Source organism: Callionymus lyra, chromosome 1 (genome assembly GCF_982586985.1).
Source record: "Callionymus lyra chromosome 1, fCalLyr1.hap1.1, whole genome shotgun sequence".
In the NCBI taxonomy this organism is placed as follows: Eukaryota; Metazoa; Chordata; class Actinopteri; order Syngnathiformes; family Callionymidae; genus Callionymus; species Callionymus lyra.
Genome location: NC_141818.1, coordinates 49,194,894 through 49,209,005, shown reverse-complemented (window position 1 = coordinate 49,209,005; position 14,112 = coordinate 49,194,894). Strand labels below are relative to the sequence as shown.

Sequence of the window (14,112 nt, the reverse complement as noted above, 5' to 3'; positions counted from 1 at the left end):
TTGTTAACAAATGTTACAGTTTGGTTTTAATGGACAAGGAATCAGTAGCTTCATGTACATGACTTGAACACATTGTTGTTCTCTTACCAACAGATATTTTCCATTTTATTGACTGACATTCGTTTGATTCAACTATTGTAATATCTTTTACTTGAGAAGCAGTGAAACCACCAAACTGCCCCACAGAAAGTATTTCATACTCAAGTTGTTCTCAGCTGAAGAAGTTGTGTTTGCAGGGGCTGTGGAAGGGGCAGCAGTGGTCAAGGCTCGAGGTTGACCCACACAAGTGCCCACATTACCCACTTTATCCACAGCCACCAACTCCACAGTGGGTGAACAGCAGGAGGCGGTATAGGTGACCAGGGTTATGTTCTCGCCTCCTGCCCCGGAGACTGTGCTGATGTTGAGTGTCCCGTTGCCTTGGCGGAGTGTGACGCTCTCAATGCCGGTTCCGTTGATGCCATCTGTGATATTGGCAACAAATTCCCACTGTGATGAAGAACATGGGAGGTTGGAGCATTTGTCCGAGCTGACCACGTTGCATACGGGCCGGTTAACGTCGGTCACCTGTAGACAAAGAGATTACAGAGAACAGATTTGAGCAAATTCTCTCATCAGGAAAGGTCACCTCAAAAATCTAGATTAAGAAAACAATGGATACTTGATATACCTTAACACAAGATACTTTCATGAACCAGTTTAAGTTCTGAATACCTTTCAAACTATACAATAATTGACTTTCCTTACCTTGGCATTGACCGAAAACCGCAACACAGAATAGTTTATATCGTCCGCTTTCTCTGCCTCGATCGTCAGAGTCACGTCCGACCCTGATGCAGCACTGGACGGTACTGTTAAGGTTACGGTGCCGCTGGCTTTCCCTCCACTTCCAATGGTGACAGAGGTCGGTGAAGTAGAAGTGAAGCTGCGGTCGTTGCTGGATCGAACTGTGAACGTCCCGGTCGCAGATTCGTTGACCACGCCGTTGGACATGGTGGAAACCGTGAAAGGGACAGAGATGCTGGATCCTGGTTCGATGTTGGTGTTGTTCAAGGTGGCCTAAAGAAATGACTGTGTAAACTGAGAATATAAGGTTTTACGGTTGACTTAAGGTGAACTCACAGTGACAGAGATGCTGGACGTCTTCATCTGTGTTGAAGCTTGTCTCTGGAAGGTGCTTACTGCTGCCCTTGTTAAGGAGCTGCTGCTTTCTTCCCCATTTAGAAGGACCACAAACTGTCCTGCTGGGATGTTGTTGAACTTTGCTAGGAAGGTGCTCCGCCCTAATGACTTTGAAGTGAGATACACGTCATTCAAGTGCTTTTCTGCCTTATGTAACACCTGGATGTTACTCCCTCGATAGTCTGTGAAAGTGTGACTTACCTCAAGACTTCCGTTGACTTGTGTTGGTCCGGAGCTGTCATACAGTGATGCCTTCGTCACCTTAACCTTGTCACTTCCTGTCACGGTGATCATAAGGCTGACATTCCCTCCTTAAGCATGGAAAGAACAAAGTTATGGTGAAGAAATGGAAAGACACTGAAAACAAGCATGTCATTTCCACAACAAGGTGTAAGTGATGCCAATCAAACTTCTGACCTTCAAAAGGTCGTCCTTCCTTCAGACTGAAGTCTCCATGGGCTCCTTCATGAGCCTCCACCAGGTTAAAGATGAAGTTTACTGAGCTTTGACCTGAACCGACAACATAAGCTTAAATAGTATTCAAGAGGACTAAATCGGTTGGCGTACCTGTAACTTTAACGGAGTAGGGGTCATTGGAGTTTACGTAGATTTCCCATAATCCTGTCTGGTTGTTGTGATTGAGGCTTAAACGCCGCAAGTTTCCTGCTTTGGTCATTGATGCTAGTGAACCACTGGACCCACTCGAAGTCTGAGTTTCACCTAAAAAAGCCAAACATGCAACCATCATTTAAAATTATGACTTTATCAACATCTGCTTTCATTTAGGAAACTAAGTAATTGTCGCTGTCGCAGAAGACGATAGAATATTATTATTAATACTTATGGAATGCCCTTCATTTCAACTGGACAAATCTCTGACAGTGACCAGTCCACTGCAACTTGGACACACACACTTGCCGTTCATTACCATGGAAAAAGAGCAGAATATTGTGTCACAGGGTTCCAGGAAACTCAAGCGGAAGAATGCAAGATGTGTGGCGATGACATCATCGGTTTGAAAGAAATTGTTGATTCATCACAACGGACGGAGTTGCAGAAAATCCGGTAGGTTCAGTTCAGCATCTTCAGAGCTATGGACTTGTGTGTCTTTCAACGAAAGAGCTAAGCCAAAAGATTCCTGAAAGTGTTACTTAATGAAGAAAAGCTAGAGAGAAAGATCACACTTAAGAAGTGCCCCACATGTTAGATGTTATGTATGATGCAAGGATGTCAGCTTTGCAAAGGACAGTGAAAAGACTTAAGCTGTTAAAAATCTGCCAGAGTTCTTTGTCTCCTGACCTAGGTTTGGCTCCCTCGTTTTTAACTGGATTGCTCTAAGATTATTGATTGACTTCTAACGTTGTCAGCTTCCTGAGTTCTTAAGTCTTTCTGATCTTACTCCCGGAACTCGCATCCGGGTCTCTCGAGTCCGATCCAACACTACACCCTTTACCCGATACACCAGGGGTGTCACACTTTTTTCGGTTTGCGAGTTCCTTTTTAAATGATTAAGTTCAAAAGATCTACCTTCATCAAATTTGCTCAATGTAAGTAAGAACAAACTTTACTCAGATGATTGAATGAAGTGAATGGACTGATAATCAGTCATGGAAGGATTTGTGTGATTTAATCATCTTCATAGAAATGCTGACTTACATAAATAACTAGAGTCAAATAGTGCAGTCCGTGAGGAGCTTATTTCCTCATAAGAAGATACTTTTCCTCTGAGAGTAACTTGAACCAAAAATGTCCATGAGATCCATGAGATCCATGAGATCCACGAGATCCATGAGATCCATGAGATCCATGAGATCCATGAGACCTGGTCTTCAGCTCAGTGTCAGCCTGTGTTAAATCTCATCCTCCACTGCAGACAAGTTCAGACTCATATGTACTCAGAGTTGCACTGATTTCCAACTAAAAATGGTCATTAATTCAAACCAAAATGTTGCACAAAGAATATTCATGTGTAAGAATCTCTGTGTGACACGAATTCAAGCCCTTTTCCTTTGTTCATCAACAAAGAATTCAGACGGGTTCATCCCTTTCCATGCCTCCATTTCAATATGTCGATCATATTTAAATGAAGCACGAGACTTAAATTTCTCCATTTCTGTGAACATGAAAAAAACAAAAACAAATCAAAACATGAATTCAAACTAACAGTTTATATTTGTTAATTTTAAACATGTCTGACATGAATCACACTATTATAAATGAGTTCAGTCGGTGTAAATGTTTATATTTTGCATACACGCTTATTAACAAGAAAACTGCATTTACAGAGGCGACCAGTGGATTATTTACATTTAAAAAAATCTTCAGATGAAGTTTATCGAGAATAAAAGTGTTGATCAGTAACTTTAAGCGTATTCTTATTATATTCGTGAGATAAAATTCTATATCGTTTTGCTGAATTGCATAAAATGACTGTCGCACGTTTTGCTCTTTTTATTCTTGATTTATATTAACTTTGCCGCGCATTCACTGGAAAAGGCGGGAACTCAGAGTGGCTGCTGTGCATGTCAATCAAACTAAATTTCTTCTATCATATTTTATTAAATCACGCGACCTACTCGTAACAGATCGCGATCGACCGGTAGATCGCGATCGACATATTTGGCAAACCCCGCAACACACCCTTTAAAGCTTTTGCTTCTTCTTGGATGTGTCCCTCCCTGCCCTCTATGGTATCCATTTCTATACCTGTCATGGTTATGCACAGCAAAAAAATAAATATACATTGTCTGCCATGAAATATTATAACTTTGGAAGTTTATTTTAGGCCAGAGCTACTAAAATATTAATTAAAGTTTTTTGTCATTGCATCCTGCACTTAGTCGGGATTGACACAAATACGGACATATCTGTTATTGATATCGGTTGACATGTGTTATATTGTGCATCACTAATATTAGGGCCAAAGGCGTATTTTCCACTGGAGGTACACTGCTGGGCCAGACCCAGGACATGCTGAGGAGCTCCCATCTCAAGGCAGGCCATTGCTGCTGAGATATGATATGACTTTGGATAGTTTCAGAACCAGGAAAATAACAAAAAAAACACCTGATGGACTGCTTATGTTAAAGGTCAGGGATTCAGTTCCTGTGACGTAGACGGTCATGTTCTGGAGTGACCCATCAACGGTGAACTTGAAACTGTCTGGACTCCCAGGATTCTTCGCCACCTGGAAAACTGTCACCTGAGAGAGACGTGAATTTTTATTTTTGTTTACAACTGTTGTCTATGGTGTTTTTTGTCTGGACCTACCACTGCACTGGCTGAAGAGTCCTCTATCACGCTGGTGGCAGATGGAAGCTCAGCCTTCGTGACTTCAATGGTTATACCACCTGACGCTTGGGCCAGGTCACGGTAGAGTTGGGCATCTGCTTGACCCATTGAACGTGGGGTCGCCCCGGGCCCTTCCCTGCGTCGGCGGCGGCGGCGGCGGGTTGCGAGCACGTCCGTCAACATGAAGGTGACCTAAAGTTTGGAAAAATATATGTGGACAATGCCATTCTTTTTTTTGTGACGTTATATCTGATTTTGGACATCCATTCTATAGCTCGTCTGAGAAATGGAGTCAGTTTAAGGCGGGGTGATGGCAAAATAAATAAAGCAACTGACGTAACTCACCACAGACTTAGAGCTCTCTATCAAGGCAGTGATGGTGCTTTTAAGATCAGCGTCTTTAGCAGGAGCATCGGTGAACACGAAAATCTCAGAGGAAGGAGGAGCTGCTGTCAGGGCGAGCTACAACCACAGAATGTTATTTTACCGGCAGATCTCACACTTCAAATTCCAATAATAACGAAACAAAAATCTAATGTCATCACTTTTTAATGTCAAATGGAATCAGGAAAATGTGTTCTAACCACATGAGTTGCATAATTGTTCACCTGTAATCCGGACAAACACATTTCTGGGATGTCGCCGCCTCCACTTGCAGACAGTTTATTGATGTTGGCTTTGAAGGCGTCGGCGTCAGTCGTCATGAGAAGTGGTCCAAACGCTGTCAAAAAAAATCAAATCAACACACTTTCTCCTGGCGACTGTACAGGTCAATAGCCTCAGGAGAAAAGGTCCCGATCTGTAGAAACATCGCTATATTTAAGGCAAATTTCCCGTCCGGGAGGTCGTCTCTTTCCGGCCAAATAGTCCTTTTCAAGTTCCCTGTGTCACGATTCCCGCAGAGAGACATCCTGATTTGTTTTCTTGTAATGTAATCATTCAAATGTTACTGGGGCAGTGGTCACTTTCTCTTCCGTCTTTTAGCCCCCTTTTCCGGGTGTGTCTTCGTTCTTTGATCTACGATTTAAGGTGTGATTTGCAGATAAACAGATGTTTTAAATTACCGGTGTCGTATCTAATCCTGATCCGAGCTTGTCTTGAACCAGTGAATCAGTCTGAGTGGAATGTTGATTGTAAATGTGTAGTCAAACGTTTAAGCTCTTAGATCAAGTGAGTAATTTATACTTTATATTTTGATTATCTTTTAGCATTATATTAAAGTGTGGCGTATACGTATGTAATCATTTTAGTCTAACACTGTTTACTCTGTGTTCAATAGAGATATAATAAAACAACAGCTATATGAGATCATTTCAACAATTTAATGTGGAACTCAAACCAACCCGGGTCGTTGAACGGGACCAGGATGTAGGCTGAAGGCTCCTGTGGCGTCCCTTTCTTACTGTCAATGATGTCAAAGGAAACTCTTTTGGCCTCAGCGATATCGTCGCTCATGCTTCCGGTGGTGTCGATGACAAAACAAAGCACGGATGCCTGGGACAGACCCACCAATCTGGAGGAAGAAAAAATGTTTCCAAACCAGGGTCACAAATCGCTTAAACAATCAAAACAATATTCAATAAAGTATATATTTTAAAGGTCAAGATAACACTGATAACACAATAGGAGTTCCAAATCAAGGAAAAGCCTGAACAAATAAAAATGTCTTAAGATGTTTCTTGAAGGAGTCAGTAGATCCATCAAGCACAAATAGAGAGGAAGATGGTTCCAAAGCTTAGGAGCAACAGTCTGGAAGGATTTCTCTCCTCTGGTCCGGAAGTTCAGGAACCATCAGTAGATTCTGATCCACAGACCTCAGAGCCCGAGCTGGGGTGTAAGTCTGGATCAGATCACTGATGGAAGGAGGAGCCTGACCATGAATAGATCTGAAAGTAAGAACCAGAATTTTAAAATGATCCTGAAAGAAACTGGCAGCCAGTGAAGAGTTTGAAGGAGAAATGTGAGTTCTTCTACTAGAGCAGCCAGTGAAGAGTTTGAAGGAGAAATGTGAGTTCTTCTACTAGAGCAGCCAGTGAAGAGTTTGAAGGAGAAATGTGAGTTCTTCTACTAGAGCAGCCAGTGAAGAGTTTGAAGGAGAAATGTGAGTTCTTCTACTAGAGCGGCTCAGAATTCTGGCTGCAGAGTTTTGTATGAACTGCAGGCGAGACACATCCTTCTTGTTTGGAAACAAAATAAACTGTTACAATGGTTTGAACGACACAAACACATGGATTATAAGATCCAGATCATGTTGTAATAACAATTTTCCTAAGTTTAGAGATTTTTCTCAGTTGAAGTAAAGTTTTCTGCAGCGTTGAACAAGAGACATGTCTTTATCAAATACAACACCCAGGTTTCTCAGGCTCAGTTTGACAGACTGACTTAAGTCACTCAAGTACTGACTCAACCCTGGAATCTTATCATCAACAATCACCAGAGTTTCAGTTTTGTCCACATTTAGCTTCAAAGTGTTTTCACTCATTGTTTGATTTCTAGCAACAATTGACTAAGTTCAGCCTCTGGAGCTCAGTTGGATCAACAGAGCAGTAGAGCTGGATGTCATCAGCAAACATGTGATAAGAAACATCAGGAAATCTCTGAATGATTTTACCGAGGGGAATCAAGTACAGCAAAAACAAGATTTATTCTGACCACGTACTGTAAAAACTTCTTGTCGCCCACGGCCAGTCGGATGTCCTCCAGGAGTTCTACGGTGGCATTCACTGCCAGATCCGCTGCCTTGGGGTGGAGTGAACCGTGGCTAGATCCAAGATCATCCTTACTTATACCCCCAACCGGGTCTCGTTCGCTGGTCTTATCGAACGACCCTCCGTGGCTGCATTTGCCTGCAAATTAAACGAAGTATTATGGAAGGAAGCGTGTCCTGTTTTGAGATGATACAATTTCAACGATCGTTTCATTTCTGTGAGTGTGAAGTGTAAATTTTGTAAACGTTCTTATGTTATAAAACGATCAAAACACGGAGTCGCTTCCGTCGCTCCAACACGACGTCACGTCCGTCCCGGGTCTTATACTTCGCTTCGTGGAGAAAGATGGACAATCAGAGTGTGTTACGGGTCGTTTATTCGCCGCTTCAAGTCAAACAAAATACAAGCTTTACGATCGATCGGAAACACTTTCTCCCGGCGACTGTACAGGTCAATAGTCCCGGGAGAAAAGGCCCCGAGCTGTAGAAACATCGCTATATTTAAGGCAAATTTCCTTCTTCTCTTTCCGGCCAAATGGTCCTTTTCAAGTTCCCTGTGTCACGATCCCCGCAGAGAGACATCCTGATTTGTTTTCTGCTATCTAATATAATCATTCAACTGTTCTCGGACGGGGGTTATCTTCTCTTCCGTCTTTTATCCCCCCTTTCCCGGGTGTGTTTTGCTTCATTCTTTGATCCACGATTTAAAGTGTGATTTGCAGATAAACAGATGTTTCAACTTATCGGTGTCGTATCTAATTCTGATCCAAGCTTGTCTTGAACCAGTGAATCAGTCTGGAATGTTGATTGTAAATGTGTAGTCAAACGTTTAAGCTCTTAGATCAAGCGAGTAATTTATACTTAATATTTTGATTATCTTTTAGCATTATATTTAAGTATGGCGTATACGTATATAATAATTTTAATCTCACAATAACAGAATTAAACACAAACATAATCAAAGTGAACAGGTGTGAGTCTCTTCACTGTCCGGACGTGTTACCTGCAGGCTTGACTGAGGAGTATTGGTTGAAGTATCCAGAAGTGATGAGTTCCTGCTGAAGTAAGTCGGGCAGAAGGTTGTTTTCGCAACCGTTCGCCGAGCAGTTCCTACACGTCGGGACATCAGGACCTGCAGCAACAATGACAAAAATAACATTAGTTTAAGATCACTTTGATACAAAACACAATGGCTGCTGAGAAATATTTAGAGGACGATCTTTTCCAGTACATTTCCCAACACTTTGACAGCTAATGATGGATGATAATGTTTATTTTGCTCTCTGTTTAGATACAAATGAAACCAATTTTAAATATACGAATAAAGATCATAAAGAATAAACTTAATGATTTAAAATCTAAAGGAAAACTAATAACAACGTGTCCTCTACACGAGAACATCACAGATACTTTCTACACACTTAAAACACACAGTGAAAATAACAAATAATCGTAGAATAAAAAACTCGTAGAGCGAGAATCAAAGTTTAAAAAACGGTGCACGTCACCAAGTCAACTAAACAAGCGATGAACGCATGTTGATTAATATTTTCACAGCGCCCTCTATAGACCAGCCCAACCTGCTCTACCCTTATTAATGTCCAATGAGAAAGTGATTTTTTTTATTCACAATATTGATTCTGATGCCATGTGAAGTCAAAACTGTTACACATGAGATTAGATCAGAAAATGTGAATATATTATATTTGACCAAGTTGCTCTAGAAGTCTTTTGCTGACATTGTTAGTTTATTTAACTTCACTGGGTCCTTCACCCACGTGTCGTCTCAAGGTCAAGGTGGCTTCCAGAAATACATATAGTTGTGGAGGAATATTAGAAACTAGTACTTTGATCTTTACTAATACATTTTTGTAAATATATACTTTATTTGTGAGTTCTAAAGACCAAAATAAAAGAAACAAAATTAAAATGACATTTAATCTCCTGCATCACATCAATCCTCGGCCTCCAGACCAGAGTCCAGATCGAAGACTTTCACAGTCGTTGACTTTGTTTCTTCCTGGTTGTCTTCGTTTTCTTCTCATGATTAGTGTTTTGCCTTCTTAGTTTGTTCGTTTTTTAGTTATTGTTTCTAGCGAGTGTTTTGATTGTTGTTTTTTCTTGTTGTTTCCAGGTTTTCCTGTTCTTTCTTTGCTGTTTTGACGTTTTGGACATTTAGCGAGATATTGTACTTGTTGTTTATTTCTGAAATTGTGGACTTTTGTTGGTTTTTGTTTAAAATATATGTGTCTATACTATACTATACCTTTATATTCTATTGCGTCTTTAAGTATTTTCACGATGGTTGTATCATGGATCTTCTTGACGAACGTTTGTGGAAGAAAATTGTTGAACAGAATCTATACATGCGTTTGACTGAATAAACAAACCAATGAAATTGACTTTAAAACTGAAGATGAAACGTCTTCAGGTCCCACAGTTGCAGGTTCTCCACTCGTGGGACTCTGAGGAACGTTCGTGGCCGTGCTGACAGGTGGTCGATGAATCACAAAAGATGTGTGTTTGGAAAGTATTTCTGTTGGTCCAAGAGTCGTACCTGCCACAGTGTCGAGAGGCTGGTCGGGTTGGATCAGATGGCTGAAGGGCGAGGTCTTCCCCAGCTCCACCCAGTTACTGTGGCTGTAGAAGTCCTTTGTGACGACATCAAAAGTATGTTGACAGAAAAAGGTTTTTTTAAGAAACTCTTCATCTCACCTGGAGGGTGTGACAGACGGCACCGAGGGTCCAACGTCCTGCTCCGAAGTCCTCCTCCTTCACGCTGGCCTTCACAGCAGCCACGCCTGAAGACACCGGGAGGTGAACCAAGAGTCGAACGGAAGCCACGTCCCGGATCTCTGACCTGCCGTGATGACGTCACGACCGCCCTGGATCCGCTCGTCGTCGAAGTGGTGCTCCTCGCTCTGGGCGTAGACCAGGTCCACCAGAGCGTTGCTGAAGCCCATGCTGGTCAGAGACGTGTGGAACATCACGGTGGACGAGAGGGACGAGGAGTTGGCTGACCACAGACAGGCCTCCTGGACCTTCTCAGGCGTGAGGCTGTCGTCGATCTGCAGCCGAAAACATGGAATGAACGTGAAGTTCCTCCACGTGTGAAGGTTCTTTAAAGCAGTGACAACTTTTATCCTAGCCTTGAAAACTATCTTCTCCACAGAAAGAACAGGCTCGTGAACCAGGTGTGAACAGAGACATTTGAACATTTGAAGCAAATTTTGAAACCAAAAATAACAAAATTGCTAAACAAATTTAGAAAATTGTAAAACAAATGAACTAAATATTGAAACAAATGAACAAAATCATGAAACAAATGAACTAAATATTGAAACAAATGAACAAAATCATGAAACAAATGAACTAAATATTGAAACAAATGAACAAAATCAAGAAACAAATGAACTAAATATTGAAACAAATGAACAAAATCATGAAACAAATGAACTAAATATTGAAACAAATGAACAAAATCATGAAACAAATGAACTAAATATTGAAACAAATGAACAAAATCATGAAACAAATGAACTAAATATTGAAACAAATGAACAAAATCAAGAAACAAATGAACTAAATATTGAAACAAATGAACAAAATCATGAAACAAATGAACTAAATATTGAAACAAATGAACAAAATCATGAAACAAATGAACTAAATATTGAAACAAATGAACAAAATCATGAAACAAATGAACTAAATATTGAAACAAATGAACAAAATCATGAAACAAATGAACTAAATTGTGAAACAAATGAACAAAATATTAAAACAAATTAATAAAACCATAAAATAAATTACAAAATTGTAAAACAAATGAACTAAATATTGAAACAAATGAACAAAATCATGAAACAAATGAACTAAATATTGAAACAAATGAACAAAATCATGAAACAAATGAACTAAATATTGAAACAAATGAACAAAATCAAGAAACAAATGAACTAAATATTGAAACAAATGAACAAAATCATGAAACAAATGAACTAAATATTGAAACAAATGAACAAAATCATGAAACAAATGAACTAAATATTGAAACAAATGAACAAAATCATGAAACAAATGAACTAAATATTGAAACAAATGAACAAAATCATGAAACAAATGAACTAAATATTGAAACAAATGAACAAAATCATGAAACAAATGAACTAAATATTGAAACAAATGAACAAAATCATGAAACAAATGAACTAAATATTGAAACAAATGAACAAAATCAAGAAACAAATGAACTAAATATTGAAACAAATGAACAAAATCATGAAACAAATGAACTAAATATTGAAACAAATGAACAAAATCATGAAACAAATGAACTAAATATTGAAACAAATGAACAAAATCATGAAACAAATGAACTAAATATTGAAACAAATGAACAAAATCATGAAACAAATGAACTAAATATTGAAACAAATGAACAAAATCAAGAAACAAATGAACTAAATATTGAAACAAATGAACAAAATCATGAACAAATGAACTAAATATTGAAACAAATGAACAAAATCATGAAACAAATGAACTAAATATTGAAACAAATGAACAAAATCATGAAACAAATGAACTAAATATTGAAACAAATGAACAAAATCATGAAACAAATGAACTAAATATTGAAACAAATGAACAAAATCATGAAACAAATGAACTAAATATTGAAACAAATGAACAAAATCATGAAACAAATGAACTAAATATTGAAACAAATGAACAAAATCATGAAACAAATGAACTAAATATTGAAACAAATGAACAAAATCAAGAAACAAATGAACTAAATATTGAAACAAATGAACAAAATCATGAAACAAATGAACTAAATATTGAAACAAATGAACAAAATCATGAAACAAATGAACTAAATTGTGAAACAAATGAACAAAATATCAAAACAAATTAACAACATCATTAAAAAATTACAAAATTGTGAAACAAATGAACAAAATTGTGTAATGAATTAACAAACTCTATAAATAATTCATATTAATAATAAAACTGGAATCGAATATCGCAGCTTTGAAACACATGAACAATATCAGGAAACACATTTACAAACGTGTTTTTTTTAACCTAAGTTTGTAAATGATTTTAAGTTGACTTCACGATAATTTCAAGTTCATATATTTTTACATATTTGTTTCATAATTATGTAAATGTGTTTAATTTAGTTAAATCTACTCTGAAAAAAATGTGCAACGCTAACGTAAAATAAATTTTAAATTTTGTCCGTAAATTATAAGTAACATTGGTTCATTATTTTGGTTCATTTATAAATATATATATATTTTTCACTTTTTGCAACTTTCTGAAAATCTCATCCTCAACATTTGAAGTTATTTTACAGATAAAATCAGATTTGACCAGCGATGGCAGAAGCGTGACCTCCTCGGGGGGTGTAACTATTGCGTTCTCATTGAAGAGCGTCGAGAAAAGAATTCCTGGATCTGTTGGTTCTCCAGACTGTGGACGTGACTCACGGTCAGGCTGAAGTCTCGTCCCTCGGCGGACGCCATGTCTCGACAGACCTCGGCCGTCTTCAGGAGGACGGCCCGGGTCGTGATGTCCCGGTGGGTGCTGGAGTTCCCGTCGCGAGGGATGAGCGGCTGGAATCCACGGGCGAGGCCGGTCAGGGCGAGCAGCAGCAGCAGCAGCAGCAGCATGACTGTGGAGGAGACGCTCGTATATGAAGTCAGAACCGGTGCTTGAGTCCCACAGACCCGTAACAATGACACGTGTACTCGTACTTCTAAGTTGCATCGACGTAACTACACTTTCAAACTCGTAATCCAGAAGCATGCGTAGTTGAAGAGTCGTCGTCGTACGAAAACCTTGACTATATATAAAATATATATATATAATCTCAAGTGTGAGTTTCTTGCACCACAATCACTGATAAAAAATAGATGCATTTGTTCCACAAACTCGTAGAATGTGATCTGTGGCCGTACTACAGACACGAAACTATATATTTGTACACATTAAACACGTGGCAAATGTCTGTAATTGAGGACTTGCGGCCGAAAAAATGGCGACTATATATTTTTACGGGTTACAGTTTAAGAAGTTCAAATCTGTGCACGTGGTTTTTCTCGCTGTGATTGAAAACAGCAGATTCAAGCAAATGTAAACTTATCTAGTCGTCATTATTTTACGAATACAAGTCCTCAACTACTTCTGGATTACAAGTAGTATATGTAGTTACGTCGATGCAACTCAAAAGTACACGTCTCATTGTTACAAGTATGTGGGACTCATGCACCGGTTCTGACTTCTGACCTCAGAGTCACTTTGACTTGAAATGATGTGAGAAAAATCAAAAGTTTGAAATGGAGAAGTTACCTGGAGTCGGCGTCTCAGCTGTCGCTCAGGTGAGTTCCAGCCTGGAATGATCTCCGAGACGCTCGGAACAAAGAGGTGAGGAGCCGTGACCACAGGAGGCTTCGTCACCCGTCGAGAGGTGGCGATGATGAACGGCAGAACCAACACCCAGACATTCTTCAGCGTCTTCTATTTTTTCATGTTTTTGAAGAACGTCGAAGCGTTGACCTGACGAGCGAAACCATCCATCAACGGATGATATTCGATCAAGAAGATATTGAACATTTATTTCATACGTCTTTGTATGAATTATTCTTTCTGTCTTTCAAATATTTTTCTGTTCGTCACGTCACTGATGTTTTGAGGCACTTTTCAAGTGTATAAAGTATAGTATTAGTATTTTTTTTATTTATTTATGGATTTTCTAAAAGTACAATAACACATTACACAGAAATAAACTGACAAATAATAAGAGAAATAAAAATCAATATAATAAAAGCAAAACAAACAAACACAAAAGGGAAGTTTCACAATACACTAGAAGTAAAGACAAGTACAAGTACAATATACTGCACATTTTGGGTGATATC

The 14,112-nt window shown here is 38.9% G+C and overlaps 1 protein-coding gene across 1 annotated transcript; it reads right to left on the bottom strand.

Moving 5' to 3' along the window:
* On the bottom strand, positions 1 to 13,660 carry LOC148090002 (von Willebrand factor A domain-containing protein 7-like). Its single transcript, XM_087811236.1, has 18 exons — positions 13,544 to 13,660; positions 12,682 to 12,866; positions 10,041 to 10,248; positions 9,896 to 9,981; positions 9,738 to 9,831; positions 8,184 to 8,312; positions 7,133 to 7,319; positions 5,817 to 5,986; positions 5,082 to 5,194; positions 4,819 to 4,935; positions 4,453 to 4,665; positions 4,249 to 4,384; positions 1,750 to 1,902; positions 1,600 to 1,692; positions 1,384 to 1,493; positions 1,123 to 1,290; positions 748 to 1,059; positions 1 to 567 (listed from the first exon to the last, which is right to left on the bottom strand). The coding sequence occupies exons 2-18, from the start codon at positions 12,862 to 12,864 to the stop codon at positions 148 to 150; spliced, it is 2,892 nt and encodes a 963-aa protein (XP_087667362.1). The 5' UTR covers positions 12,865 to 12,866; positions 13,544 to 13,660; the 3' UTR covers positions 1 to 147.
* Between the last annotated feature and the right edge of the window lie 452 nt (positions 13,661 to 14,112).